Genomic DNA, 26,826 nt, shown 5'->3' on the forward strand with positions numbered 1-26,826 from the left:
TGTTGTTTTTTTTATTATTTTATTTTACGAGAACTTGCGAAGTCTTGATTTACTAGTAATGCGTAAAATAGAAAAAAAAATGCAGAAACGCATCTCTGACTGTTTTGTCTGTGTAGCCTATAAGAATAGGCCTATGTCGTGCAATAACGGTTTTAATATATTCTATTCAATAACATTGTTAACTGTTTTTATTTATAACTTCTGCTGCTTTGTTTCTGTGAAAATGAATAGAGACATCAGCCTTAAACTTTGTTTTTGTCATGTAGGCTACATCAGTTATATTTGCATAAAATACACTAAATATTTTTGTGTCAGTACATTAATGGCACATTTGAGCAGCATTAGTAAACTGTGTAAATATAAAGAAATGCCAAATCACATGCAGGTTTTTTCAGACTGGAGACCAATCGTGTAATAATTTATTTTATTATGATATGAAACGTCCCGTTTTTCTTTCAGTAATGTTTTTTAAAGTTTTTCAAGAATTTTGTGACACGTTTTATTAGTTGTCATAAGTGATTTTAAAAGTAGGATGGCTCCCTTTTTATAACATGACTGAAAATTTTACTTGAATTCGTAGTTTATTCTTACTTTTGGAAACCTAATTGTTTTATAATTACTATTATTATTATTTCTGTTGTTTCTAGAAGTAGTAATTTTGATAATAGTCAATAGAAAAAAATATAACCACACACACATTGTTTGTCCACAGAATAATTAGGCCTACACATTATTAAATAAAATGCGTCCCCGCACGAACCTCTACCTCCGCCAGCAGGACCTCAATTTCAGACTCGGTAAAGTTTTTTTTTCATTGTGCTCGTGCTTGTGCTCTATGCTTGTGCTTCAAGCATAGAAATTCGGATATTGGCGTGTGCTCTTTTATATGGTAATTATATTAATTAGGGGGAAAATATGAAAAGAGAAAATATGTTCTCAACATGTGTAATTGCATGCAGAATTAAGTGCACACTATACAACACATATATGCAAGAAAGTGAAAGCAATGTTTTATACTGAATTTATTTACAGTCAATGGGTAAATATACAAGGTCACAATATTTTCTTGTTTTGTAAATACTAAGACACTGCAGACATGAATCAGGTTTAAAGAGGAAGCAGTGCCTTAAACAGCAACAAAGTGTCCATTTTTCTGATTCAGTACACTAATGAGTGAGATCACAAAGAACAGAAGTAAAGTTTACAAATGATCAAAACAAACATATATTCCCATTGTCCAGTCTGGAAAGTGCATAAAGGGAGGTGGTTGAGATGTATAAATCGTATTTCAATCTAACATTTATTCTCTTCAGATTTCAGACTTAGTGTAGATTGACATATTACATTAAATCTCTATATTTACCCCAACCTTTCTTTGGGGTGTTTACTGACCAAAGATCTCCTCAAAATTGACCAGCTGCTTGATCTGCTCGGTTTGCATGGAGTGTCGTCTTAGCAGACTCTTCTTATTCTTGTGATCTCTGGGATGGCTCGGGGCACAGGGCACAAAATGCCTCGATCCAGAAACAATGGGTGTAGTTCCTGCCACCGGCTTGCTTCCACTGTTCAGGCCAACACTGGTATTGACTTTAATATCTGGAATGGGTGCATGCGGATTGAGAGGTGGCAGATAACCAGGCCGTGTCTGCGAGATATGATCTAGGAGCAGGGCTCCGGATCCCCTCCGCTCCAGCATGGCTGGGCTCCTCCTCTGAACGAGACTCTCCAGAGACTCTCTAGATCCAGAGAGAGTGGAGGAGCGGCTGGTAACAAGCTTGCGTTTCTCCGTCCCCCCGGTTCCTCCTCCTCCAGACTTCCCGAGGTCCTCAGAGGGTTGGCTCCCAAATTGAGGCAACTGAGAGTCAGAACTGTAGTGGTCCATTCCAATGTTGCGCCGGCTAAACACATTGCGTAGGCTTGAAACGGCCAGGTTGGGAAGATAGTCTGGGTCCCGGTCCACAGGGGCAGTATCGGAGATGGATGCCTGTTTGAGGTTCTGATGTGAGGAAGAGTGTGGTAGCAGTTCACCATCATAAGACATTTTTCTACTGAGCCATTTCTGTTCTTTTGTTAGTTCTCTTTCAGCATCAGATGTTGTCTCAAAGGCTCTAAGCAGACCAGTAGAGTCCTTGACGTCGATGCTTTGGTGCCGAGCTAATGTCGCTCTCAGTGGAGCTCCATTGTACCCAAAAGAGAGCTCCTCTTTGGGAGTGATATCTAGAAGCTCCTCGGTCAAGGATGAGGACTTACTTTGCTGTAGGAGCAGAGATGGAGGGATCTTCAGCCAGGGCTCAGAGTGAAGCCTCTGTAGATGCAACAGCTTCGCCACACTTGCTGCTTGCAGAGGGCTTGAATCTTGAGTCGGTGATCCTGGCTTGGATGTGGACAGTGTTGGTGTGGATCCCAGGGTCTCAGATTGGTTATTGGTGGGTGGTGAGATAAAAGGGGTACAGAGTTTAATTTCAGAAGGGCACATACATGACGCAGGGGCACAGTGCAACCGGTCCTCAAGATTTGGAGGAGGTGGTACATTCAGATACTGCTTGGTCATTTGTCTTCCGGACGGTAGTTTGTCTGTTGTAATGATGATAACCTCTTTGCCCTTGGCCTTGCAGGCGTCCAGCAGTACTCTCAGTGCATTCTTGTCTCCAGCGTTAACTGCATAGACCAGAGCGGAGGAACCAGTGTGGTCCTCCAAACTAGGGTCAGCTCCACTGGAGAGCAGAAGCGACAGCACCTCATCGCCTGCCCGCTCTATGCAGGCATGCATTAGGGCAGTCTTACCAGACTTATCCTGAATGTTGGGGTCCGCACCATTTTCAAGAAGATACCTGTTGAGAAGATTGATTCGTCAGAGTGAGATCATAAAGGAATTGATCAGTGGCATATCAGAGTATCCATGACAAAGAAAAACAAAAAAAATCTTGTAATAAATGTTTTTTCAAAAGGTGTGCCAAGAAATATACTTTTGGTATTCATGTTTGTTTCAAGTGATTTTTAAAAACCTTTATGACAATTTTAAGAATGGATTCAGTTGTTAGCATTAAGCAATTCAAGATACAATTTCAGTATTTTCTTCACCCCTTGAATACACATGAGTGTAAACACACACAAAAAATACGTTACACTTCTAAAGTTTGGGGTCTCCTGCATTTATTTGATCAAAAATAAAGTAAAACAGTGATATTTTAAATTGTAATAACATTTTACAATAACCATTTTCTACTTTAACATCTTTTAAAATGTGATGGCAAGCCATTACTCCAGTCTTCAGTGTTAAATAATCCTTAAGAAATCATGCTGGTATGCTGATTTGGTGCTCAGGAAATTGCTTGGTGAGCATTTTCAAAATTTTTTGTTATCAATGTTGAAAACAGCTGTGTTGCTTATTCTTGTGGAAACCCTAATGCATTTTTTCAGGATTCTTTGATGAATACAAAGTTCAAATGAACAGGATTTATTTGAAATCTTTTGTAGCATTGCAAATGTCTTTACTATAATTGTTTAGCAATTGAATGCATTATTGCTAAATTAAGTCTAAATGTATTTTAAAGTAATGTTTTACTTTATATATTTAAACAAATATATATCATAATCTTACAGTAATGTATATTTAATGGCAAAACCTTTTTAAAAATATTTGTAGTTTAAGATAATTATTTGCCTTGACACATATTCATGCAGGTCTGTAGTAAAGCAATCTTTTTAAATATTTATTTTCTAAGAAATAAAAATAAGTTTATGCCAAACTACTTAATAAGATTTTCTTTTCTATATTTTTTTAATTAGACTTTTTTTCTTAATTGTTTTATTTTAGGACACACATCTCACCCTGATTTTATTCACTTAATGCTCCCTCCAAAAACATCAAAATAAATTTCACTTTAGAAATTAAAACACGCTCATCATACAAGAGTCATTGTACTGATGTATGAATAACATTTTTAATGTACTTAATTATAAACTAATATCCACGTTTGATGGCACAATCAGCTGGTGTAATTAACTTACAGTAGGCCCACCTGATAATCTTGGGTTTTGGCACACTCTGAGCATCGGCATGGTGGCTTTTGCAGGCCACCATCAGTGGAGTTTCTCCTCTCTCATTACTCTCATTAATGTAAGCCCCTCCTTCCAGCAGCAGACGCGTCAACCTCAGGCGGCACAGATACACTGCTTTAAGCAAAGAGTTTCCGTCCGTCCGCACCTCTGTCGAGTCCTCCATGATTAAGTGGTGAGACCGTTGAGAGGCTAATGTCGAGTCGGCTCAGTGGATCATAGGAGCTGACTTCTTTGACTTCTGTCAGGCAAGAGAAGAAGAGCACACTGAATAAGAACCACAGTTTCTCAAGGTTTTTACTTAAGTGTCTGCCTTTTATCTGGTTCATTCGCTTCAAAGCAAACCTGATAACTCTTTGACATTGAAATGTTCTCTCCCTCTTTGGCTCAGAATAATATGCTAGAGAGGCTTCCTGCTCTAATCTAGGGTCTCTCGCCATTCACCGGGTAGCCACTAATATGAAAATGTTTGTTATGATGACTACGTAGGTGGCACTTGACAAGAAGACATAAGAAAACTGAATTAGTTATCTAATCCCCTTTACATAAAATTTAATGACTCCCCTTTTATATTCTTTTAATTTTTTTAAATTTAATGACCCCCCCCCCGGCAAAATATTCCAAAAATATTCCAATTGTTTCCATTTTAAGTGCATTGCTGTAACCTTGATGTTTGCTTTTTAACAGAAAAGGGACAGAGACACATGAAAGTTATGATGCTGTCACAAGCTTAACTTGTACTGTACTTTCAAATTAGCGGGTGCAGTATAAGTGCTGTATTTAACATGTTAGCGTGCACCATACATGCATAGTCTGTTCTTATAAGAGCAATAGTTTTTCAGTAGGTTGAAATTCAATAGCTTGAGGCCGTCTGTATTTGCCTCATTGAACGATGGCATTCCTTTATGCAGTCTATTGTGCATGTGGCCTTGTTCTCTCAACTCAGAGCGCAGTTGCTGTGCACTCTTTATTTAACAAAGAGCGAGCGCGAGACTGTCTCAGTCAGGTTTATAAATGTGAATTCACTGGAGTTGAGGTAAGATGAGTAAGAGGATGAATCTTTTTGTGTCCTCCAATAAAAAATAAAGAGGATGAAAATCTGGGCTGACGCTTTAACTGCAGCTTTTCTTGGACGTGGAGGCAGCATGTGACAATGCTAAATGAGAGATTGCGTCAGCACATTGCTTATACATTAAATAAATGTGTGGATTAGAATACCTTTATGTTCCTAAATTCAATATTAGCCTTAAATATATCTGCCTTTCCATCCTCCATCCTCGTCTTTCTTTCTCCACGTGTATGCTAATAAAGCACTTTGTTCTGATAGTTTTTGCTTTTCAAATCAAGTTGTGCAGACATGCTAAAGTCCTGATTGGTCTGATACAAGCACACTGCCTGATGCCTGCAGGACATTTCGGTTCAAGCTGCTAATTCCTAGAGCTCCCTAGGCTGGCATTTAAAACCACAGCTTTGTGTGCCATACCCCTAGTCTTCAATCGCCCTTGGGAACAGAGAGAATTTTTAATGACAGGCCTCTCTCTCTCTGTCGCTGCCTCGTGCTAAAAAGCATGGAGCAAATGAGGCCCAAAACAGACGAGGGTGGCGATTGTTGCAGCGACAGCGCTGAAGTGGAGCACCAAACGGACCACTTCACGCACCTGTATGCATCTGTGATTCATGCCAGATCACGCAATACTTAATTCTCCTCACAAATGGTGGGCTGATTTTGTCCCTCTCAAAACACCTGCAGGGAAAATGAAAACCCACTCTCTGTGACATCAACCGATAACTGAATAAGAATAGTTTTTTGTATGTCTTGATTAATGAGGGTAATGAAAGCTTCCTCACTGTGCTTTCGAGGTTTGCCAGGATCAGGAGAATAAATTATAAGCCTCCTCAGCTGATACGAAGATACATTTCCATGTCCATACGATACATTTATATGCTAAACAGTGAAAGCAGCAAACCTAAGTATTTAAAGTTGATCATTTTAAACCTCATTTAAATAAATTATGTTATATATACATTATATACATATATTTTTATACTTATTTTATTTTAAACAAAAAAATATTTTAATTAAACTTAAATTAACTTTACTTAAATTCATATTACATGTAGAGACATATACATGCACATATATAGTTGTAAAATTTAATTTAAAGAAATCTCACGTTTATGTGGGAAAATCATATTTGAAAATGCTATTTGGTGAGAACTATTTATACTCTTATTTTTACAGACGAATACAGCCAAGGTCAAATCTAATGGAAAAAACTCTATTCACTCACATCATAAAGTCTTGCACAGATCTGCATCAAAAACCAAGACCAGCAGCTTCACAAAACTAAAAAAATATATGCATGAAATCTTTAATAACACAAAAAGTTAAAATGCATAAAAATGTAAAGTTGCTTATTTCATTTAAAAAAGTATTCATACTTCTTAAGGAGATGAGATTAGATCCTTACCTCTTTTAAACCAGTTGCAGTTCTAGTTTTCCAATAGCTTCCTGTGGCATGTCATCTTTGTAATAGACGAGTAATCCAGGGGTGAGAATAAAGCTGGAGCTTGAAGTGGGAGATGAACGTGTGCACTCACTGAGGGTGAATGAAAGAGTGGCACAGATAGAGGAGAGAGACGGAGAGAACAAGTGCCTGTGCTCTCATGTCTGGAAACAAGCTACCAACCTCAACACAGACCAAGTCCCTGTGTATCAGGAGGACAGTCAAGCTTAAAAGAGCAAGGTGACGCCAGTCCCTACACATCCAGCGTCAGGAAGCGATTGCTCTATTATTCTCACATTGCGAAAGAGGGTTATTGAACTCATATGCTGAGGTTGTGCGCAGATTCTCATTTGTTTCTAACTCTGATGTCAACACGCTCACATGATCGTGACTCCTATGGTGCAGTTACATCATTATGACACAACTGTCTCGCCTTTGAGGCAGCAGTTCAGCTATTTATATATTATAAATAAGCCTGTAACGATGGCACTAAAGAAAATTACAATAATAAGGCTCCTAATAGAATAATAATGGACAAAAAGTTGCTAACTTGAAAAACAGAAAATCAGCAAGTCCACTGGTCTCCTTTACCTTTTGATTTGAAAAATCAACTCACTTGCATAAAATAATTAAAATGCAAACACTTCTCAACTCTCTAGGTACTGTTTGTACCCTGAAAATAAATCCAAGTGCTACTTAAAGGGATAGTTCACCCAAAAATGTGATGTTTATCTGCTTACCCCCAGGGCATCCAAGATGTAGGTGACTTTGTTTCTTCAGTAGAACACATATGATGATTTTTAACTCCAACCATTGCAGTCTATCAGTCGTATAATGCATGGCAATGGTAACAAAATCTATGAGAGTAAAAAAAACATGCACAGACAAATCCAAATTAAACCCTGCAGCTCGTGACGATACATTGATGTGTAAATACACGAAACGATCGGTCTGTGCAAGAAACTGAACAGTATTTATATCGTTCATGGGTGTGTTGATATCCAGCCGAAGAGCAATCAACCATAACTTCAGGCGAGCAGGCTCAGAAGTTGGGAATACGTGGAAAGTCACCACTCCCGAATGAGTTCGCGTGAGAGAACGTAATCTTTTAGTTTTAAGTCGGTTTGAACAATCCGGATAAGTGCAAGTAAGTACCATTTTGATTAGCCGTCGTACCTACAATGACTGTGCACTGTGTAAACAATGAGTGATGTATACGCGCGAGAGATCACTTCCGGCGCTTGCGTAAACTACGCCAGAGCGCGTACACACCTCACGCACCGGATGAGATAAAAAATGATATAAACACTGTTTGGTTTCTGGCACAAACCGATCGTTTCGTGTCTTAGGACATCAATGTGTCGTCACGAGCCGTAGGGTTTAATTTGGATTTGTCTGTGCATGTTTTTTTTACTCTCATAGATTTTGTTACCATTGCCATGCATTATACGACTGATAGACTGCAACGGTTAAAGTTAAAAATCATCATATGTGTTCTACTGAAGAAACAAAGTCACCTACATCTTGGATGCCCTGGGGGTAAGCAGATAAACATCAAATTTTCATTTTTGGGTGAACTATCCCTTTAAGGTGCATGTGCAAGGTAATTGGAATTCCAGTCAGGTTTATTTCAGCCTGGTCGTAAACATTCGTAGTACATTAGGCTGACATATCCGAAACCAATCAGCCTAAAAAGGTATTGCCTGATTGCGGCATTTGGCTTTTTAAAATAGGGGTCATGAAGGAGTTTGTGTGGGTGAGAGAGAAAGTGCTAGTATTGCGACCCTTCTCTAAACTATATGACAACCTTTGTCAATCAGCCAGTCTGAAGACCAAACACATATGCATATTCATGAGAGCAGTCAGATCTTCAGGCTGGCTTAAGAGCAGACACTTCAGTTGCTATTGGATATGGAGATGAGCAGGTTGTCTTTTGCAGTTGGCAAGATGAAGAATAATTAACTGGATGGCAGATGTGGAAAATAAAATTTATGATCAAAATTAAGTATATTGTTTTCTGAATATTTGAAATGATAATCCAGGAACTAAACCTGATACTAATCAAATAATATTCTGGTAGTGACAGTGGGAAAACAACTGTTTTTGCATATTTAAAAAAAAAAATCATTGAGAAAAGGCCGCAAATAAGCAGAGACCTAGTGGTCAGCACTCTTGCAACATGTAGAGTTGTGCTCATGGGAGATTGGATCCTATCAATTTCACCCTTTTACCCACCCTCTTGACTTCTCATGATTTTCTGCCTACTTTCCACTTTGTATATAAAGTTGCAAAGGCCACATATAAAATTTTATAATAAAAATGTTTTAACTGTCCTAGAATCACGTTTCATTTTTATTACTAAGGAAAGTGGACAGGAAATGTGGCAAACAAATGATAGGGAGAAAAAGGGGTGATGGGAGTCTGTCAGGCAATTACAAAACTCTGATTTAAAAACAGGTCTGAGCCACACAACATGTCAGAGCACTCGCATTACCCGGCCAGGCCACTTCTCCGACCTTAGCATCATGCTTAAAGGATCTTCTTAGTGGTCGGTGCTCTCATATACTTCAAATACATACTGAACACCATTCTCCTCCTGCACGCCCGTGGGTACACCCGGGAATCTGACCAGAAGGAAACAAGAGAGAGAAATAGAAGGAACAATAAGACATTACCCACACATTTCTATGGACTGATAAGAACTAAGAACTAGTTCTAAGAACACAAGAAAATATCACCTGCAGTACAAAACATAATACAGACACATACACAATTACATGCTTGTACTTTCATAAACTTCCATCCACTTTAGACTGGTATAGATTCTTGTTCACTGTGCCAATTAACTGTTGAAACCAATCAAATGAATTTGAGAACACAAATAATTTTGCTCTTTGTCAGATGAAGTGGCAGTGATGATCATGTGTCAACATTCTGTGTGCATTTAACTTCTCTTTAAATGCTTATTGTGTGCCTGAGAGATGTGACATTTGGTGCGGCCCACCTTTGATGCTAGATGCTATTTTTACATAACAAGAGAGCTTTTCCCTCCTCATTAATGTAACTCTTCACTATTCTCTCTGGATACACAATACAGCATATGTCTGTTCCAGTGCCAGTAAATCCATTAATCCCACTTTATTCAAGGACACGACCAGACAAATATTCCTAAACATACGTACAAAAAATGTGTTTCAAAACACTGAAGAGTTTTAGCCTTGGCAAATGGCCTTTTGAAGTTTAACACTAAACTGAAGTATTAATATCACTCCTACAAATCATGTTATGAAACATTTTTTGCAAGCAATATGCAAATGAATTTATTCTGTAGGGCTCTTAAAAGCTTGAAATTAATGCAATAACATTTAATAGTTTGGGGTTGGTACCTTTTTTTTCTTAGGTTTTTGAAAGAGGTATCTTATGCTCACTAAGGCTGCATTTATTTGATCCAAAATACAGTAATATTTTGAAATAATATAACAATTTAAAACATCAGTTTTCTATTTTAAAATAGAATTTATTCCTCTAATGGCACAGCTGAATTTCCAGCAGCCATTACTCCAGTCTTCAGTGTCACATGATTCTTCAGAAATCATTATAATATACTGATTTGATGTGCAATAAACATTTATTAGCATCAATGTTAAAAATAGCTGTGGTGCATAATATTTTGTAGTAACAGTAATATTTTTTTAGGATTCTTTGATTAATAGAAAGTTTAAAACCACAGCATTTATTTGAGAGAGAAATAGGGATGTTCAGTTTAACCAGTTAACTGTTAACCGACCATAAGAATTTTTGACCGATTAATACAATCAGTTAAACGATTTAAAAAGTCATTTATTTATTTATTTCAGTAATTTATCAAAATATTTAAAAAGGTTTGCTGCATGATTAAAATACGCTACGCGTAGGCCTATATAAAAAATTGCGTTTTAAAAAAAAAAAAAAAAAATTCGTGTATAAGTCGCATTTTATTATTTCATTCAGAAATAGGCCTAATGCCAACGAGAAATGTTTACAAACATTATAATAAACACTGTAATCATAGCTAGGCTATTTTAGTTCCCCTCACTCCACAACAAATCCTTTCAATTAACAGTATTTTGAAAAGAACAAGAATTTAAAATATAAGAAGCTATAGCAATATAAACCGCTTTCTGCCGTCTGTTTCCTTTCGCGCAGCACAAAAATGAACCGAAACTCTGCATACTAGGCTACTTGTTGCACAGTTTTTCTTTCGTTTTCTTAATTTATTATTTAAGTAAAAATATATTTCTCGTATAGGCCTATTTATTATTATTAATATATTATTATTATTTATATATACCCTAGCTTTATTATGTTTTTCTCCGCTCGCAGAAGCGCTGCAGGTGCATGATGTGATGCATGTGAATCCTCATGTTCTGTTGTTTGCTGCATTTTTCGGATGTAAAATTAATTCCCGGGAAACAAATGTTAGTATTTTTAACGGGTCACAGACACTTATCCTTTCTAATTTAATTCAATTCTAATTTAAAATAATCTTGTCGGTTAACGGTTAATAATCGGTTAACGAGCGTCGTTTGTCGGTTAGGAAAAATAACCGAAATGAACATCCCTAGAGAGAAATCATTTGTAACATTATTAATGTTTTCACTGTCACTTTAATGCAGCTGAGCAGCTGCCTTCAAGAACTGCAATGCTAAACTCTCTTCACATAGACCTTCATGTAAGCATACAAACAACTGTATGAGTACTCACTCGGGCAAGAGCTTGTACTTGTCCATGTTAATGTCAGGTATGAATGTGTCACAGTCAAACTGCTTGAGGACCCGTGTTACAAAAAGACGCCTGGGAGCAGAACTCTCCATCACCTCCTGAAGAACACAGCACAACATTCACAAAGTGATTACAGTGTACAAGATATTAACAGAATGAGGAGGAAGGAGCATGAAGGAAGGGAGTCTTTTGTACATTTTGCCTTGAGACAGTTTCCATAACAACTGATTATACAAAGATCTGACTAAACTGCGCTATAACTGAGATACAACTGATGTACAGGTGGGTGTATAACTTATATTGTTGCACGCATATAACTGGTGAAACAGCCCATTTTACCCTCAAATGAGGAACTATCAAACCACATTACAAAAACAATACAATTAATTTCATAAATCATTTGTATGATTGTATGATGCATCTTAAATTTTAAAACTAGGTTGCAAAAAAATATATATATTTTAATGTATTCAGAAATAAATGGAGAATGTGCATACAAACACATGGAACTGATCAAAAGCCATTCAACTGTGTGTATGTGTGTGTATATATATATATATATATATTAGTGCTGTCAAACGATTAATCACATCCAAAATAAAAGTTTTTGTTTACATAAATGTGTGTACTGTGTATATTTATTATGTATATATAAATACACACACATGCATGTATATATTTAAGAAAAATATGTTACGTTTATATATTAAATATATTTATATATGGTATATGCATAGTCCGCATATGTTTATGCTTTTATAACATTTCTCTGAATTTCTCAACAGATATGACAGGCTTGCATAGTTTTACCAACCTTGTACAGAGCGCTTCCACCAATTATCCAAACCTGGTCCACTTGTTTTTCGAGCTCACTGCTGTCTAACAGATGGAGAGCTGAACTGAAGTCTGAAGCAAGGTAGTGAGCTCCCTCTGGGGCTGTCCTGTGTAGTGAGGGATAGAAACAGGCACTTTACTTTTATACAGGATAGTGATTTATTACAAGATGAAAAAATTGTAAACATTAAAAGAGGATTACTTGAACTCTCTGCTGATAAATAAACAGTACACACTCATATATTATGTAAAAAACTATTATTTTGGATGCGATTAATCGTTTGACAGCACTAATATAATATAATATAATATATATAGAACTGAAGTCTGAAGCAAGGTAGTGAGCTCCCTCTGGGGCTGTCCTGTGTAGTGAGTGATAGAAACAGGCACTTTACTTTTATACAGGATAGTGATTTAATACAAGATGAAAAAATTGTAAACATTAAAAGAGGATTACTTGAACTCTCTGCTGAGAACAATGTTGATCCTGTTCTTCAGGGGTCTGTTTGCTGCAGGAATAGAGAACCAAGTCTTTCTGCCCATCAGGACCACAATCTTTTTACCTGTCAAATGACACACCGCATATATGATTTGGTATTGATTTTAATCAATTCTGAACAAACAAATAAAATATGAAATCAATAAGACAATATAAGCATACCGTTACCCTCAACTAAAGGAGTCATGGTCATCTTCTGAAAGTGCTTGAATTCATTACTAAAAAGATAAGAAAGATAAGAATCAAAGCGAATGGTTGGGAAACATTTAAAAGTTTAGGAATATGTCAGGGGGTTTTCTATAGTAGTGTGTGTTGTCTTTGCTCTCATTGGGCAAATGTGCTTAATGTCGTTATTTACCAATGGACTCTAGGATAAAGGTCAAGCTTTTAACTAAAGATCTGTGCAATCATAAAATGTTCGATCTTAGGTTAACTTAACGTTACAACTTCAGCTAATATTCTTCATTCTACCATTCTTTCCTCATAGGTTTAGTACGATGCTTTTACTTTATTCATTTTTCAATAATCATTCAGTTTGCACAACTGCAAACGTTACAACTTATAGCTGTTGCGAAACACAAAACTCATGACACAGGGCACTAGAAATCTACAAACACCTCTTATATTATTGAATCAATAATCAGAACATTAGCTGGAGATTTAGCAACAAACACGAGCTCACCTTAGTCTTATTGGATGCCATGGCAGATTTCCATTTTTCCCTATTCCCATGTCTGGACAAACAGCTACAATAGAGTTGAGTATTCGAGACATAACTGTCATGAATGTAATAAACAAATTACACTTTAGCTAGCACGCACAGTCTTCCTCCCGCCAGCGAATTTACGAATAAGTACGTCAAACGCTTGGCTCATGAATATGAATTACGTTGTGGGACGCCGATGAACTGATTTGCTCTAGGAATAAGTTCGCGCTAGCAAACTGGCCAATCAGCATAATATTATTGTGAAGGCTTCGCGCCACAGTAAAAGGAGCCAGAAGAAAGAGTGCAGTACACAAACAGAAAGCAGCTTTTAGATAAAATTTCAATGTATAGAAAGTATAAAATCAGGAGTGGATAGACAAATATATAAATAAACACAACACGATTGTAGAGAGTACAAGATTTTATTGATACATGTGTTATTATTATTGTTTAATAAATATTGTATTACACCAACACTTTTAACAGCAACATTAAAACCGCAGATGGTTTAAAGGTTGTGATAAAATAAAAAATTAAAAAGTGATAAAAAATTAAGAAGTACATTTACTTGCTCTTATTCTGGGACTTTTGCATAGAAACATCAGTTATTCTAATATAACAAAGTGCATGACACTTTTAGCTTTGTAAAAAAAACTTAAAGTTTGTAATGAACAGCTGGGTCATCTTTAAAAAAAAGTGCCTTTCTAAAACAAAACTTTATGGGTTCAAAAATACAGACGGTTTGTGGTAAACAATTTTAAATCTCAAAGGCCATGTGTATATATGGATAGAAAATTACAAAGGACAATTTTTAAATCTGATTATAAGCAGTACATTGTAATTTTGGTTAACTTTATTAGTTTTATCTTTGTATCAGCAACAAATATATTTTCCAATTTCATATATCAGTTTCATAAATATATAATTACATTACATTCATCTTTTTTTGTAATTCTAGGCACCTGTGAAAGATAAAAATATAAATCAACAAAATCACATAGTGACATACAACTCGTTTTCAATCTTAGCAAGGCCTTTTCTTTCCCCAGCTCATGTCCATGTTATTTGCAGCGTATGGCGCCTCCTTTTGGCTTTGCATTGTAACTTTGTGATATTGCTCAAAGTCAATGCCCAGCAGCCACTCAAATCCAAATGAGACAGGCGCCTACAAGTGTTTACAGTATGTATTACAGTCTCCATAGAGATATCTGAGCGGTTCAGGCTAGCAGATCTGAGGCAGTGCAGTGGGGCACTATCTAGGGCTCCGAGGGGTTTGGCCCGATGATTCAGGACAAGTTTGAACACAGGGTCCAGTCGACAGGGAACAGCGATTAGTGAGAGCTTCTGAAGGAGTGAAGCGCCTCTAAGTAGTGCCCACAGCACTCCCTTCAGAGACTTCCAACACAATGCAGGCTTCAAATGTCGTTCATCCAGGGAAAAACTGTTGGGAAAAAAGAACAGATAACAGTAACCAGCAAATTCGATTGTAATGGGAAAATGCATCAGCATAAAGTTTAGCAAGAATGACTAACTTTAGTGTTAAAGAGCGGAGGTGTGGAATGCATGGCAGATTAGAAAGAAGGCCTTCGTCTTCACCCTCCTCCTCCTCCTCATTCAAATTATTCCTGGGTGGGTCTAAATGAACAGTGAGAGAAGTGAGTCTGGGACAGGCATGAATGAGCTCCAGAAAAGGAATATGTCCATCAGCTTTGATGCCTTCCAAGGTGAGTGAAAGCAGATGTGAGCCTGCGGCTTTAAGTGCTGGAACCAGTTCAGACAGAAGACCAGCAAACTGTAGAGAAAGACAGCTTAGCTGTCCAGAAAACGTACCAAGTCCTCTGGCTAAAACTGCTGCCTGTTCAAAGCTGTCAACATTATCATCCACATTGTTCTGGAGACAGTCCAAAGACAGGACACGCAGTTCAGGGCAGACCTTCCCTACCGCCTCTGAAGTATCCAGAGACAGTCCTTGTACATCCCTGAGAGATGTTGTCACACTATCCCTTCCATTACAAGCTCTACTTCTACATCCATCTTTTTCACAACCCTCTCCTGAAGTCCTTGTCCATTCATTTATATCAGTACTATCACTAGCATCTGTCTGACTCTCTGATAAATATTCATCTATTTTTCCTTCCAAAGTAAAACTTTCCTCTCTATCTGTACTCAGTAAACTGCTGTCTTTCAAGTGGTCTTCCTGTGTTCGCTTCGCCCACATGTCTTTAAGAAGCGGCACACCTTCTCGACTACTGAACTCCTCAGTCACCTCAAACTGCTTGTTTTGTATGAGAGCACAAGCCTGTCCCAATCCCTCCATTGCCAACCTCTGAAGACCAGGTAAGCTGAGCAGGAGAAACGCAACTGCAGCTACTGCATCTCTCTCATTTTCTGCTAAACCGATATCCAGAGCTAGCAGGCTGCTGATGTTTGCGTTCTTGACAAGGGGTTCTTGGTAGGACAGAGGGAGCAGGCCTGCAGGGGTGAGGTGAAGGCACCGGGACACATCCAGGTGTTTCAGTTTGGGGCACTGGCGGCAGACCACTGATATCACTCTCTGATCACACAGGATTCCAGCCAGGGAGAGGGAACGGAGATGACTTTGGCTGCCCAGGAGCTCACACAGCACTGATGCAGATATATTCTGTGCACCACTAAGATCCAGAGACTGAAGATTCTGTGAAAGAAAGAGACAAAATATTGAACATAAGAACAGTGAGAGCTTTTTATGTACTGACAACAGGCAAGACTAACAACATTCACATGCATATTATTAAAATGTTTGCAAGGCAGCATTTTACTGACATTCCCCAAACATTCCGGTTAAAATATTAAGCATCACACCTGTTTTCAATATTAATAACAATAGTCAGAAATGTTTCTTGAGCACTAAATCAGCATACTAAAATATAATGTGACTGAAGACTACAGTAATATTTTAAAATATTAGTTTTTTTTAAATAAATAAACTTTTTTCAAAAACATAAAAACCAACCCAAACTTTTAAACAGTATGTATACATTTGTATTATATTAATAGTATATTATATTTGACTATTTACTAATAATTTTATGATTATTTTATGATTATTTTTTATTGTATTATAAGTATTATCTTTTTGTAGTTTTGTCACATTAAAAGTAAAAAATTATGGCTTCCACTGCACAATAACTAAAAACTTTTCAGTGCTACTGACTGAAAACAAGATGTGTAACAACAGTATTTTATATACCAAGGCTTACCTAAAAAAAAAAAAATTCTATTCTTTTGCTGCACTGTTGGCACTGCTAAACTGATTGAAATTTGGAACTAATTGGCGTATCTGGTATTTGCGGTCTGATATGGTTAACTTTAAATTTAGTTCACTGAAGCCTTACAAGCACGTTTACGCAAACGGTGGGCAAATACGAAATATACTAAAGTTAGAAAGGGGTGTGTGTGTGTTTAACCTGGCAGCGTATCTGGATAAGAGAGCAGAGGTTGGCATTGACAAGGCTGCAGGCCGATGTGAGGGACAAACTGCTCAGCTGCGGGAGGAGAAGGAGATGCAGGGCAGCACGTGTCAACAAATGACGCGAGGACAGGATGCACAACAGCTCTTCCAACAACTCGCCAGCTAAAAGAGAAACACACAGATAACACTCACTTATGTACACATGTTCTCAAGGTGTATATTTGCAGAACTCAAGTAATGAGCTGAAGGGACCCATGATGTATCTGAAGAAATACTGGTCCATGTATTTTTGGGTATAATCTTTTGCCCACATCTCCTTCATGTTCTCGGCTAGGCTTTGAAGACAAAGGCCAATCAGTGTGGATGGTTCATCCTCATCCTCAGTCCATTCATTCTTCCGTTTATTCTTCCTCTGATGTTCTCTCTCCGGTGTGGGCTCAAGTTGCCGGAACAAGGGCATATTTCACCCTGACAGTTACTGATATAGATAAAGAGAATGAATTAATTTATCATGACATAAAGCAGAACGGTCATTTGGAGCCACACCTCACCTGTACAGATCTGTCCTCAATGTATAGTTCTTTTAAAAATAGTTTTAAGACTTATAAATATAGGAGAAAACCTATTTGAAAATACACAATTGACCAAAATACAGACTGAGTAAATAGTTAAAACAGAAAGTGAACTCTATGTCAGGTCATAATTGAAAATATCAGTGTTATACACCAGTGAATTTAAATTAAGTTGACTAAAAACAGGTCTTAACAGTTTGAAGATCCGTTTTGTGCTTCTTTGTAAAGACATTACCGTATTTTCAGTCTAAACACAAGTCCATACGTTTGATCGATTCATAAATATATTACTGAGGCTGGAACAACGAGAAATCACTGAATATACAATGTCACTTAACGTTACAAATGAACTACTGTAACGCGACACCTTTGCTCTAAACGCCCAAACACTTTCCTCGCTCCAGCAACAGCGTGTATTTTTACAGGTTTGTCAGATCAGCAGTTTTGTATGAGACTTCAGGGTTATTAGCAGAAAGTATACAATTTCTATTTCTCTTCTTTTTCTTCTTCTTCTGTGTTTTATATTGGCAGTTGCAAACGAAGTGCATTACCGCCATCTACTAGACTGAGGTGTAATCTCATTGGGATGTCAAATTTTTATATAATTTACTGTGTTAAAAACAAACAAACAACTAAATCCGGTTTACAAGCTGAGTTTCTTTCAGAAAGGTCATATAATTTACTGTGTTAAAAACAAACAAACAACTAAATCCGGTTTACAAGCTGAGTTTCTTTCAGAAAGGTCATGATAGATAGGCTTAAGTATAGAATGTGTGCCAGGCAGACTCAATAGTAATTTTTAAAATCATTCCATTATTCGATGCCCTGTGCAATCATAAAATGTTCGTTCTCAGGTACATCTTCCGCTAATATTCTTCTCGTTACCCTTCTTCCTTAATATGTTTTTGTAAGATGCTTTAATTTTATTCATTTGTGAATAGTCATTGGATTTATATAACTGCAAACGTGTTACAAATTATAGCTGCTGAAAAATACAAAGCACGCAGGGCACAAGAAAAAACAAACACCTCTTATATTATTGAATCAGTATATCAGAGCATTTAGCTGGAGATTTAGAAATAAATACTCTGGCCTTGATCAAACGTGACAGTAGACATTATATTGTTTCAAAAAAAATTATACTTCAAATAAATGCTGTCCTTTTGAACTTTCTATTCATCAAAGAATCCTGGAAAAATGCATCACCATTTTTTGAGCACCAAATCAGCATATTTCTGAATGACCATGTGTCACTGAAGACTGGAGTAAAGTTTTAAACTGTAACATTTCACATTATTAGGCCTACTGTTTTACTGTATTTTCAAATCAAATAAATGCAACTTTATGCTTTTGAACTTCTTTCAAAAACATAAAGACAATCTTTCCAACCTGAACAGCATATATATCTATATCTGTGGGTGTGTGATTTTAATATTAATATTATACTTGATAAATCATTCTATAAATCTTCTATAATTCATTATTTTCATATATATTATCTATCATCATTTTTGTCATATACATTATTATCTGTTTTGTTACATTTAATCTAACATTAAAGTTAGGTCTTAGGGCTCCTAAAAATAGGTCTTACCAACAGTTTGAAGATCTGATTTGTGCTTCTTTACAAAGACATTACCTTATTTTCAGTCTAAACACAAGTTCATACGTTTGTATGGTCCATAAATGTACTGATGAGGCTGTTGTAATGAGAAATGCTGAATCACTGAATTGACTGAAAAGAGTCAAATGCATTTGAAGTAAAGAAAAAATACAGTTGAAGTGTAAACTACCGCTTCTGTATAGCACGAGCGCCACCTAGTGATTTGGAGATCACTCGTTTTGCACTAGTGACTAATCGTTTGATGAAATTCAGGAGATAAGCAAGCTATTTGGATCATGCTTGGACACCGTATTTATTTTCTATTCAGTGTTTTTTCGATATTATTATGTTTTTTTTCTCCCCCCCCCCAAAGTATCTCTGCCGATGTCTGTTGCACTTTATTTTGATATTTAAATTATACTGTATAAAAAATAAGGGTAGTTGATGCATAAAATGTTCTTGTGTAACCTTAACTTGTTGAAACTGGATGGTCCTGCAGCATTAAGTACAAATATTCAATTTCATCTCTCGGTTAATGATAAAATACAGCAAATATAGTTAATCAAAAAACAAGCATGACAGTTTTTCCATAATATTTAATGTCACTTAGCCATATACAAAATATGTAACATCTAATACAAAGAAAATAAAGCTTATTCTAAAGATTACATAGCTGGTTTCACTTTTATGAGTTGATTTTTTTTTTTTTAGCTCATCTCATTGAAGAGTCCATGAGTGCCATACGGGATGTCCACTGGAACTTCTGCTCGCCCAAGCTCTGTGAAGGTCTTGGCATCAAGGACAAGGAGGAAACTGCTCTTTTTCTAAACAAAGTTACTCAACATTATCACACCTGTCAAGACTGAATTGTTAGATTGAACTTTGACCAAATTAAGATTATATATTACTTATATAATATGTTCATATGTCATAAAATCAAGCCAGTTGAGCAATGATGACACCATGAACCTCACCTCTCTTGGTGTAATGACCACAGACATGACCACACCATCATCCTCATCCTTAGCATCAGGTGCTGGAACAAACACTGGCTCGGATGGGAACAAACCAGCGTGGCGCCACACCTAAACAACAAGACAGACCAAACATTATATTCTCAATTATACTGAACTCTCAAACCGAGAGTTAATTTAAGACGGTACCTTTAGCTTCTTTCCTTCTAAATCCATCTTAAGCAGAGAGTCACCAAATACGTGTCCAAAGCCACAGGCGTAGAAGTACCGATAAGGACGAGCATTGTAATACGTGTAGTTAATCTGTGGGAACTCAAGACCACCATATTGCAACAGGTCATCATTGTAGAGATCTTCATGGCTCAGGAACACCTATTATTACCAAAGAGAAATGACTGTTATTGATATCCATAAATATTTTTTCCAGGCGCCCTCTTCGTTGCTCACATACCCCAGTTACAGTCTTCACAGCAGTGGCAGTGGTGTATGGCAAATTGATGAGGTTGTGGTCATTAGGCTCATCTTCCTTTACGTCCAGAGGCAGTACATATCTCCGTGGTAAGTTTGTACACAATGAATTGAAGAACTGGAAAAGCCAACAGATAAACACTGCATTAAAGTTACATTTATATGAAACTGAAAGAGAGGTCAGCATTATCGACATTTGACATGCTTTGGACTGTGAAGGTGTTACCTTGTCAAGTTCTTCTCCAGACGCCTGAAGGTTCTCCATTGTGAAGTCACCAATCACAGTGCCATCATCTCCACAGCACATGTCCATAATCAAATATCCATTATCCTCATACGCATTGATCTGGTGCAGTGTGAACATAGCACTGCTGTAGTATTTTGTCTTGATGAGCTGTGTGGATGAAAACATGGATGTTAGACATGAAGTGAGAGAAATACAATCAGTATGATGATGTGATTCTGCCTTGCCTGGCCAGTGTGCCTGTCTGCCACATGGAAGATGGTTTCCAGTTCCGGGTTCCAGGACATGACTTTATGAAAGCTCTTTCCAGCAACTCTGTACAACATGAATTTCAGCGGATCTAGTTTGATTGGCTGCTCAATGAAGACTATGTAATTCTCTGACATGACTGCAAACATAAGGTAAAAAAAAATGAACAAACACTTTCAAAGAAAAACTGAAAAAAATGCATTATTTTCCATTTGCCTGTTGGTGAAGATTATAATATATTGGACAATCTACATGAACAAATGTGTGGCCCACATTTCCAACCATGTGAAATTCTATGTAAATAGATGCAAAATAGTTCTTATAATATTACAGATCGACAAAGAAGCAGAAAAAAATCTAAAAATGCAAACATGGCAGGCAAATTCACCAAAACTGTGGTAGTATGATGGTTTCCTGGGGTCAGAAGCAGGAATAGAGCAAAGAATCTCTGCGCCTGAGAGATCAGCAACATCATTCTTCCCGTCACCTGGCGGTACTCGGAGGATATGGTAGAAGAAGCCTTTGAGAAACAGAATAGGTGAAGTGTTTTTCGTTGTTGTTGTTAAAATATGTTCTCATATCCCAGAATAATGTAAAAAAAAAAAAAAAAAAAAAAAGGGAAGACATTCCAATATTGATTTTCCCAAAAGTTTGGCTCTGTGGTGCTTTCAAAACATTGGTTCATGTATTTGGAGGCAGGAATATGTGTTTGTTTGACCAATTGCAGATTTGGTTTGGTTTTGAAAGAGTTATTATTTTTGCAGTCATGTTTGGTTTGATTAACAAAAAGAAGGCATTAGAGTTTAGCTGTGTTATAAAAAGAATAAGTGAGGCATCCCACCATTTCGGCCATATGAGTTTCCCAAGTTGTAAGTTGCTCCGTCACGGTCATAATGTGGATGAGCTGTTGCTGCATTAATTGCAATATATTCTGACCAATCCACCTTTGAAAAACAAAATCACATAGAGATAACTGTTCATTTTAGGAAAAGACTATTTTTATTACTGTATCTGTCATATTTACCTTTTCTTTGGTTTCCAGGCTCACAGAGTCAATTTTGCGCATGAAGTTGGTTTCTGTGCTTACATAGAAATCTCCCTTGTACTTAACAAAGCTCACTCCTGCATTATCAGTCGCCTCTGTTAATCAAACACAACTGAGGATTAGAATGGGTTCAGATGAAGGTTTTGTAGTAATTGCATTAACTTTGACTAGTATTATACTTGTCCATTCTGATCTAATCTTTATAGATTATGGGCCTGCAGTCAGAGCATTCTGTCTGAATGATCTGAATTTATGATCGCATGCCACTGTCACCTCCAACTGATGCTTACTTGGAATCTGAAAACGTGAAAAGAACCAGGCAAAAATGTTCTTGCATGGGTCAGGTGTTGCCAGGGTGCCAAATTCAGACACCACAATTCGATTCTTCTCTGCATTTTGCACATAAGAGTCACTGCGCAAAAAACAGCTGCTGTAGGTCACCTGACCATCTTTAATATGGAAACGATGCATCAAGGCCATGCCGTCAAACCAGTGGTTGAATCTGAGGAGGAACAGACAAAGCCAAATGAGCAAAGAAAACAACCAGATAAAAATGAACAGATCTGGCTGTGATTATAGCAATATTTTGCCCTCTTACTTGCTTTCACCAAACTCAAATCTTCCAGGTCCATTTCTTAGGAAGCTGCCAGTGATCCAGGAGGGAATTTCCCCTTTAATAACTGTACTAATGGGGTATGGGGTCTCCTCCACAGAGCTCACAAGAGGACCAATGAACTCCAGACCACTGGCAGATGGCCGTTTTTTGTTAGCTGAGAAGAAATCACACCATAACGAATCAAATCATGGTGTGAGGTGTGACACAGACAATGTGATGGATGATTAGACTGCACAGTGTTCTGGAGGACATCAGCGTTAATGAGGAACTGATATGGTATTTTACTTTTTTCATGAACTGAGTGCATTATACAGAGAATGTAAAGAAATAGCGGCAACTTAAAGGGGTCATATGATGCGATTTCAAGTTTTCCTTTCTCTTTGGAGTGTTACAAGCTCTTGGTGCATAAAGAAGATCTGTACAGTTGCAAAGACTAAAGTCTCAAATCCAAAGAGATATTCTTTATAAGAGTTAAGAGTCAGCCACGCCTACCTAAAACGGCTCGTTCTAACACGCCACCACATATCTACCTCACTATGTGGAAATATTACCATAACGCCGTCCAAATGTTCACGCAAAGAAAGAAGGAGTAACTTTTATTCTCGCTGTAGTATTGTTGCCGCCATAATAATAAATATAGCTGCAAGCAGCGATGGCGGGCCCAAGCCGTCAGTGCAAATGCCATCCCAGAGGCATCAGGAGAACGGTGCACAGCGGGCACATGCATTTACAGTAACCGTCTGGCAGTCTGGTTTTAAGGGATACGGCAATTAAAGGGTTAATCCAAACCATTAAGACTGTGAAACACACATACACAGAACAATATATAAAACTTCAGTAACACTTTACAATAAGGTTTCAGTTATTAACATTAACTATATTAATTAACATGAACAATAATTATATAGCATGTATTAATGTCAGTTAATATTCAAAACTTAATGGGGTCATATGATGCGATTTCAAGTTTTCCTTTCTCTTTGGAGTGTTACAAGCTGATTGTGCATAGATAAGATCCCTGAAGTTGCAAAGACTAAAGTCTCAAAACCAAAGAGATATTCTTTATCAAAGTTAAGACTCTGCCACGCCCCCCTAAAACGGCTCGTTCTAACACGCCCCCACATATCTACCTCACTATGTGGAAATATTTGCATAATGCTGCCCAAATGTGCATGCAAAGAAAGAAGGCGTGGTTTCAGTAACTGCAGTTAGTGTTGAAGCAGCCATGTCAGGGAGACGGTGTGTGTTTCAGTGCGAAAGCAAAAGCACTTTATTTGGCCTTCCGAAAGTAGATGCATTTAGGAATCTTTAAGATTACTTACAACAGAACAGCAATGCATTTTATGGACGACCGTTTCGTGAACCTAGGAGAGGAGGTAATTCTGACTTTGCTATGACAATCTGGCGCTTCTGAATCAGCTGCTGTTTTGTTATTAGTTTAAGTATTTGCTATTTACTGTTCAAATGCGGAGTTTTGCGCAGCGCAAAGTAGCGCGTCGTGTGTGTGTGTGTGTGTGGGGAACAGGGTCACATCACAGGAGAGTGAACTGCCTGTCAGAAATCATAGCCACAGTCAGCTGTCTTAACCGCGGCTTGTGTACTGCATCATCACCGTGTCTGTCACGCGACTCGTTGCCCTTTCGGGCTTGAACTGATGGTAAAACTAACGACATTATTAATATCTTGATATTTACTTTGAGAGCTGACGCTCGCGATTATGGTAAGGGGCGTTACATTTCCGACGCGTGCTTGTGGTGTTCGGCCAATCACAATGCACTGGGTCAGCTGGCCAATCAGACTGCGCTTGTCAAAGGCTTTGTTGAAAAAGACGTGTTTGAGAGAGGCGGGGCATAGAGGACCTACAATAATGTACAGTATTTGAAAAATAATGTGTTTTTTGAACATTAAAGCATGTCAACATATTCTGTTACACCAAATACACAAAATAATGATCTTTAAAATAGCATCATATGACCCCTCTAAGTGTGGCACTTGTGTTTCATTATCTCTTCTGTGTGTGTTGCCTTATGTTGCCTAACCCTGAACACCGCCAAACCATGATATTATACCTAATTTACAACCACACTAGCTTTTAAAGTATAGCATTCATAGACTTGAAAGAATGGTTCAGTTTTATAGCCAAAGTATTCTTGTATGAATGCCGGTTTAGCACAATCAATTAATTAATGCACCAGTTCCTTTTTACTAAATGACAACAGGAACAAGAAGAACCTAAGATAGCTTAGCCTACAGGCAATGCAATATAAAACTAATTGTTGATTGTCATTGATATCTAATCATACAGTAGATCAGACAACAGATGGTGTAAACATTAAGGTATCAGTTCAAATTTTGCATATCTTAGTGTAATATGTATCACCAGAAGTTATGGCTTGACAAAATACTATGATCATCCATGTGGCGAAACATAAAGGCCTAAGAGATGATTACATAACACTGAGATAAGGCTATAGTAATAGAGCACAGAAATGCTTACCTGACACTTTATACACTGAATTCTGTGTAGGTTTAGACATGGCTTTGGCTGTTAAGATTCTCAATCTTAATAACATATAAAACACTACACAAAAAAAGGTTGAACAGAAGAAGAATAACAGTAAGACTATATACAATATAAGACCGTCCCATAAACACATGACAGGTTGGGATGGGCTAAATCTAAAGCAAAATGGACCTTGTACAGAGCCAAAGCAATACAGTGTGCCACTATTCAGAGTGAACACATTAAATGCTTAACTGCTTCATTATTTAGTCAGGTAGATTGTTACTGTGATCTCTAAAGTCAAGCTTTTCATGCCATTTGATGAAGTACTGTAAGCTGAAAGATGATTTTCGTTTCATTTGATGAATATCACTGTTAAAAGTGACTGTAATGACATTCTTTATTTCTTTTCTGCCATCTAAAGAGATTATATGTCTTATATACATACCTAGAATATTAATTTATTCCTTGTAACAATTTCTAAAACATCAACTACTAACACTGGAACAGAACGAGAAATAAAATACCTTTCTACAGATACAAATACAGTGCCATTCATAAGTTTGGGATCAGTAAGATTTAATAAGATTTTAATGTTTTTTAAAGAAGTTTCTTATGCTCATCAAGGCTGCATTTATTTAATCAAAAATAGAGAAAAAATTTCATTTTGTGAAATATCATTGCAATTCAAAAGTACCAGTTTTCTATTTTAATTCACTTTAAAATATAATTTGTGAAGCAAAACTGAATTTTTATTACTCATTACTCCAGTCTTTAGTGTCACATGATCCTTCAGAAATCATTCTAATATGCTGATTTATAATCAAAGTTGGAAACAGTTGTGCTGCTTAATGTTTTTTGGGACATGTGATACTTTTTTTAAGGATTATTTGATAAATAGAAAGTTAAAAAGAACAGTGTTTATTCAAAATAGAAATTTTGATTTACAATATACACTATTCAAAAGTTTGGTGTCAGTAAAGTGTCAGAAATTAATACTTTTATTCAGCAAGGATGTGTTAAATGGATAAAAAGCGATAGTAAGACTTTTATATTGTTTTATATTGTTAGAAAAGATTTCTATTTTGAATAAATGCTGTTCTTTTTAACATTTTATTCATCAAAGAAATAAAGTATCACAGAATGAAAAAGTATCACAGGTTCCAAATAATAATAATAATAATAAATAAATAAATCAAATAAAGCAGCACAACAGTTTCAACACTGATAATAAATCAGCATATTAGAATGATTTCTGAAGGATCATGTGACACTGAAGCCTGGTGTAATGGCTGATGAAAATTCATAGCTACCTCACAGAAATAAATTATATTTTAAAGTCTATTAAAATAGGTAACCAATATTAGAAATTGCAGTAATATTTAACAATATTACTGTTTTTTTTCTGTATTTTTGATCAATAAAATACAGCCTTGACGAGCATAAGAGACTCTTACTGATCCCAAACCTCTGAACGGCAGTGTATATATAGGGAATATAGGGAAAGGAAAACAGACCGAAATGACAACATCATGAAAACATATAACATTAAGTTACAGATTTCCCAGATTTCCTGGGGTTCGGTGCCTTGCTCAAGGGCACCTCAGTCGTGGTACTGAAGGTGGGAGAGAGCGCTGTACATTCACTCCCCCCACCTACAATCCCTGCCGGTACGAGACTCAAACCCGCAACCTTTGGGTTACGAGTCCGACTCTCTAACCATTAGGCCACAACT

At 37.0% G+C, this 26,826-nt stretch overlaps 4 protein-coding genes across 9 annotated transcripts; all 4 read right to left on the bottom strand.

Moving 5' to 3' along the window:
- Nucleotides 1-1,042: 1,042 nt before the first annotated feature.
- ankrd34bb (ankyrin repeat domain 34Bb) lies at nucleotides 1,043-7,263 on the bottom strand. The gene is made up of 4 exons (XM_016558153.1): nucleotides 6,531-7,263; nucleotides 6,351-6,406; nucleotides 4,023-4,300; nucleotides 1,043-2,831 (listed from the first exon to the last, which is right to left on the bottom strand). The coding sequence occupies exons 3-4, from the start codon at nucleotides 4,223-4,225 to the stop codon at nucleotides 1,385-1,387; spliced, it is 1,650 nt and encodes a 549-aa protein (XP_016413639.1). The 5' UTR covers nucleotides 4,226-4,300; nucleotides 6,351-6,406; nucleotides 6,531-7,263; the 3' UTR covers nucleotides 1,043-1,384.
- Nucleotides 7,264-8,163: 900 nt separating this feature from the next.
- LOC107744483 (dihydrofolate reductase-like) lies at nucleotides 8,164-13,530 on the bottom strand. Of its 2 annotated transcripts, none has more exons than XM_016558155.1 (6): nucleotides 13,343-13,530; nucleotides 12,829-12,878; nucleotides 12,619-12,724; nucleotides 12,142-12,268; nucleotides 11,310-11,425; nucleotides 8,164-9,190 (listed from the first exon to the last, which is right to left on the bottom strand). In XM_016558155.1, exons 1-6 carry the CDS (start codon nucleotides 13,441-13,443, stop codon nucleotides 9,109-9,111), a joined length of 582 nt encoding a protein of 193 aa, XP_016413641.1. In that variant the 5' UTR covers nucleotides 13,444-13,530; the 3' UTR covers nucleotides 8,164-9,108. The 2 variants fall into 2 exon arrangements, with proteins under 2 accessions (XP_016413641.1, XP_016413640.1); XM_016558154.1 differs by having other exon boundaries at nucleotides 12,823-12,878; nucleotides 13,343-13,528.
- Nucleotides 13,531-14,300: 770 nt separating this feature from the next.
- LOC107744420 (uncharacterized) lies at nucleotides 14,301-19,052 on the bottom strand. 5 transcript variants are annotated; one of them, XM_016558056.1, is made up of 6 exons: nucleotides 17,757-17,911; nucleotides 17,369-17,439; nucleotides 17,052-17,295; nucleotides 16,813-16,979; nucleotides 14,899-16,040; nucleotides 14,301-14,807 (listed from the first exon to the last, which is right to left on the bottom strand). In XM_016558056.1, exons 3-6 carry the CDS (start codon nucleotides 17,275-17,277, stop codon nucleotides 14,417-14,419), a joined length of 1,926 nt encoding a protein of 641 aa, XP_016413542.1. In that variant the 5' UTR covers nucleotides 17,278-17,295; nucleotides 17,369-17,439; nucleotides 17,757-17,911; the 3' UTR covers nucleotides 14,301-14,416. The 5 variants fall into 5 exon arrangements, with proteins under 5 accessions (XP_016413542.1, XP_016413544.1, XP_016413541.1 ...); XM_016558058.1 differs by lacking the exons at nucleotides 17,369-17,439; nucleotides 17,757-17,911 and adding an exon at nucleotides 19,029-19,052; XM_016558055.1 differs by lacking the exon at nucleotides 17,369-17,439 and having other exon boundaries at nucleotides 17,830-17,912.
- Nucleotides 19,053-19,605: 553 nt separating this feature from the next.
- Nucleotides 19,606-25,223, bottom strand: bco2l (beta-carotene 15, 15-dioxygenase 2, like). Its single transcript, XM_016558156.1, has 12 exons — nucleotides 25,086-25,223; nucleotides 22,571-22,742; nucleotides 22,263-22,474; nucleotides 21,952-22,067; nucleotides 21,769-21,871; nucleotides 21,316-21,447; nucleotides 20,906-21,066; nucleotides 20,661-20,828; nucleotides 20,418-20,552; nucleotides 20,156-20,338; nucleotides 19,967-20,077; nucleotides 19,606-19,816 (listed from the first exon to the last, which is right to left on the bottom strand). Exons 1-12 carry the CDS (start codon nucleotides 25,159-25,161, stop codon nucleotides 19,700-19,702), a joined length of 1,686 nt encoding a protein of 561 aa, XP_016413642.1. The 5' UTR covers nucleotides 25,162-25,223; the 3' UTR covers nucleotides 19,606-19,699.
- Between the last annotated feature and the right edge of the window lie 1,603 nt (nucleotides 25,224-26,826).

This window comes from Sinocyclocheilus rhinocerous, unplaced genomic scaffold (genome assembly GCF_001515625.1).
Source record: "Sinocyclocheilus rhinocerous isolate Xijiao unplaced genomic scaffold, SAMN03320098_v1.1 scaffold196, whole genome shotgun sequence".
Taxonomy (NCBI): Eukaryota; Metazoa; Chordata; class Actinopteri; order Cypriniformes; family Cyprinidae; genus Sinocyclocheilus; species Sinocyclocheilus rhinocerous.

Excerpts from the sequence above, each read along its gene's own strand:
- LOC107744420 (XM_016558058.1), bottom strand. The coding sequence starts at position 17,277 with ATGCCCTTGTTCCGGCAACTTGAGCCCACACCGGAGAGAGAACATCAG. Across the intron at positions 16,980-17,051 it reads GGGTCCCTTCAGCTCATTAC|CTGGCGAGTTGTTGGAAGAG; the intron begins TTGAGTTCTGCA and ends TTTCTCTTTTAG. Across the intron at positions 14,808-14,898 it reads CTCCGCTCTTTAACACTAAA|TTTTTCCCTGGATGAACGAC; the intron begins GTTAGTCATTCT and ends TTTTCCCAACAG.
- bco2l (XM_016558156.1), bottom strand. The coding sequence starts at position 25,161 with ATGTTATTAAGATTGAGAATCTTAACAGCCAAAGCCATGTCTAAACCT. Across the intron at positions 21,872-21,951 it reads GCCTGGAAACCAAAGAAAAG|GTGGATTGGTCAGAATATAT; the intron begins GTAAATATGACA and ends TGTTTTTCAAAG. Across the intron at positions 20,553-20,660 it reads CTGGAGAAGAACTTGACAAG|TTCTTCAATTCATTGTGTAC; the intron begins GTAACACCTTCA and ends TGGCTTTTCCAG.
- ankrd34bb (XM_016558153.1), bottom strand. The coding sequence starts at position 4,225 with ATGGAGGACTCGACAGAGGTGCGGACGGACGGAAACTCTTTGCTTAAA. Across the intron at positions 2,832-4,022 it reads CCAAAACCCAAGATTATCAG|GTATCTTCTTGAAAATGGTG; the intron begins GTGGGCCTACTG and ends TCTTCTCAACAG.
- LOC107744483 (XM_016558154.1), bottom strand. The coding sequence starts at position 13,443 with ATGACAGTTATGTCTCGAATACTCAACTCTATTGTAGCTGTTTGTCCA. Across the intron at positions 12,879-13,342 it reads TGGCATCCAATAAGACTAAG|TAATGAATTCAAGCACTTTC; the intron begins GTGAGCTCGTGT and ends TTATCTTTTTAG. Across the intron at positions 12,725-12,822 it reads TCCTTTAGTTGAGGGTAACG|GTAAAAAGATTGTGGTCCTG; the intron begins GTATGCTTATAT and ends GTCATTTGACAG.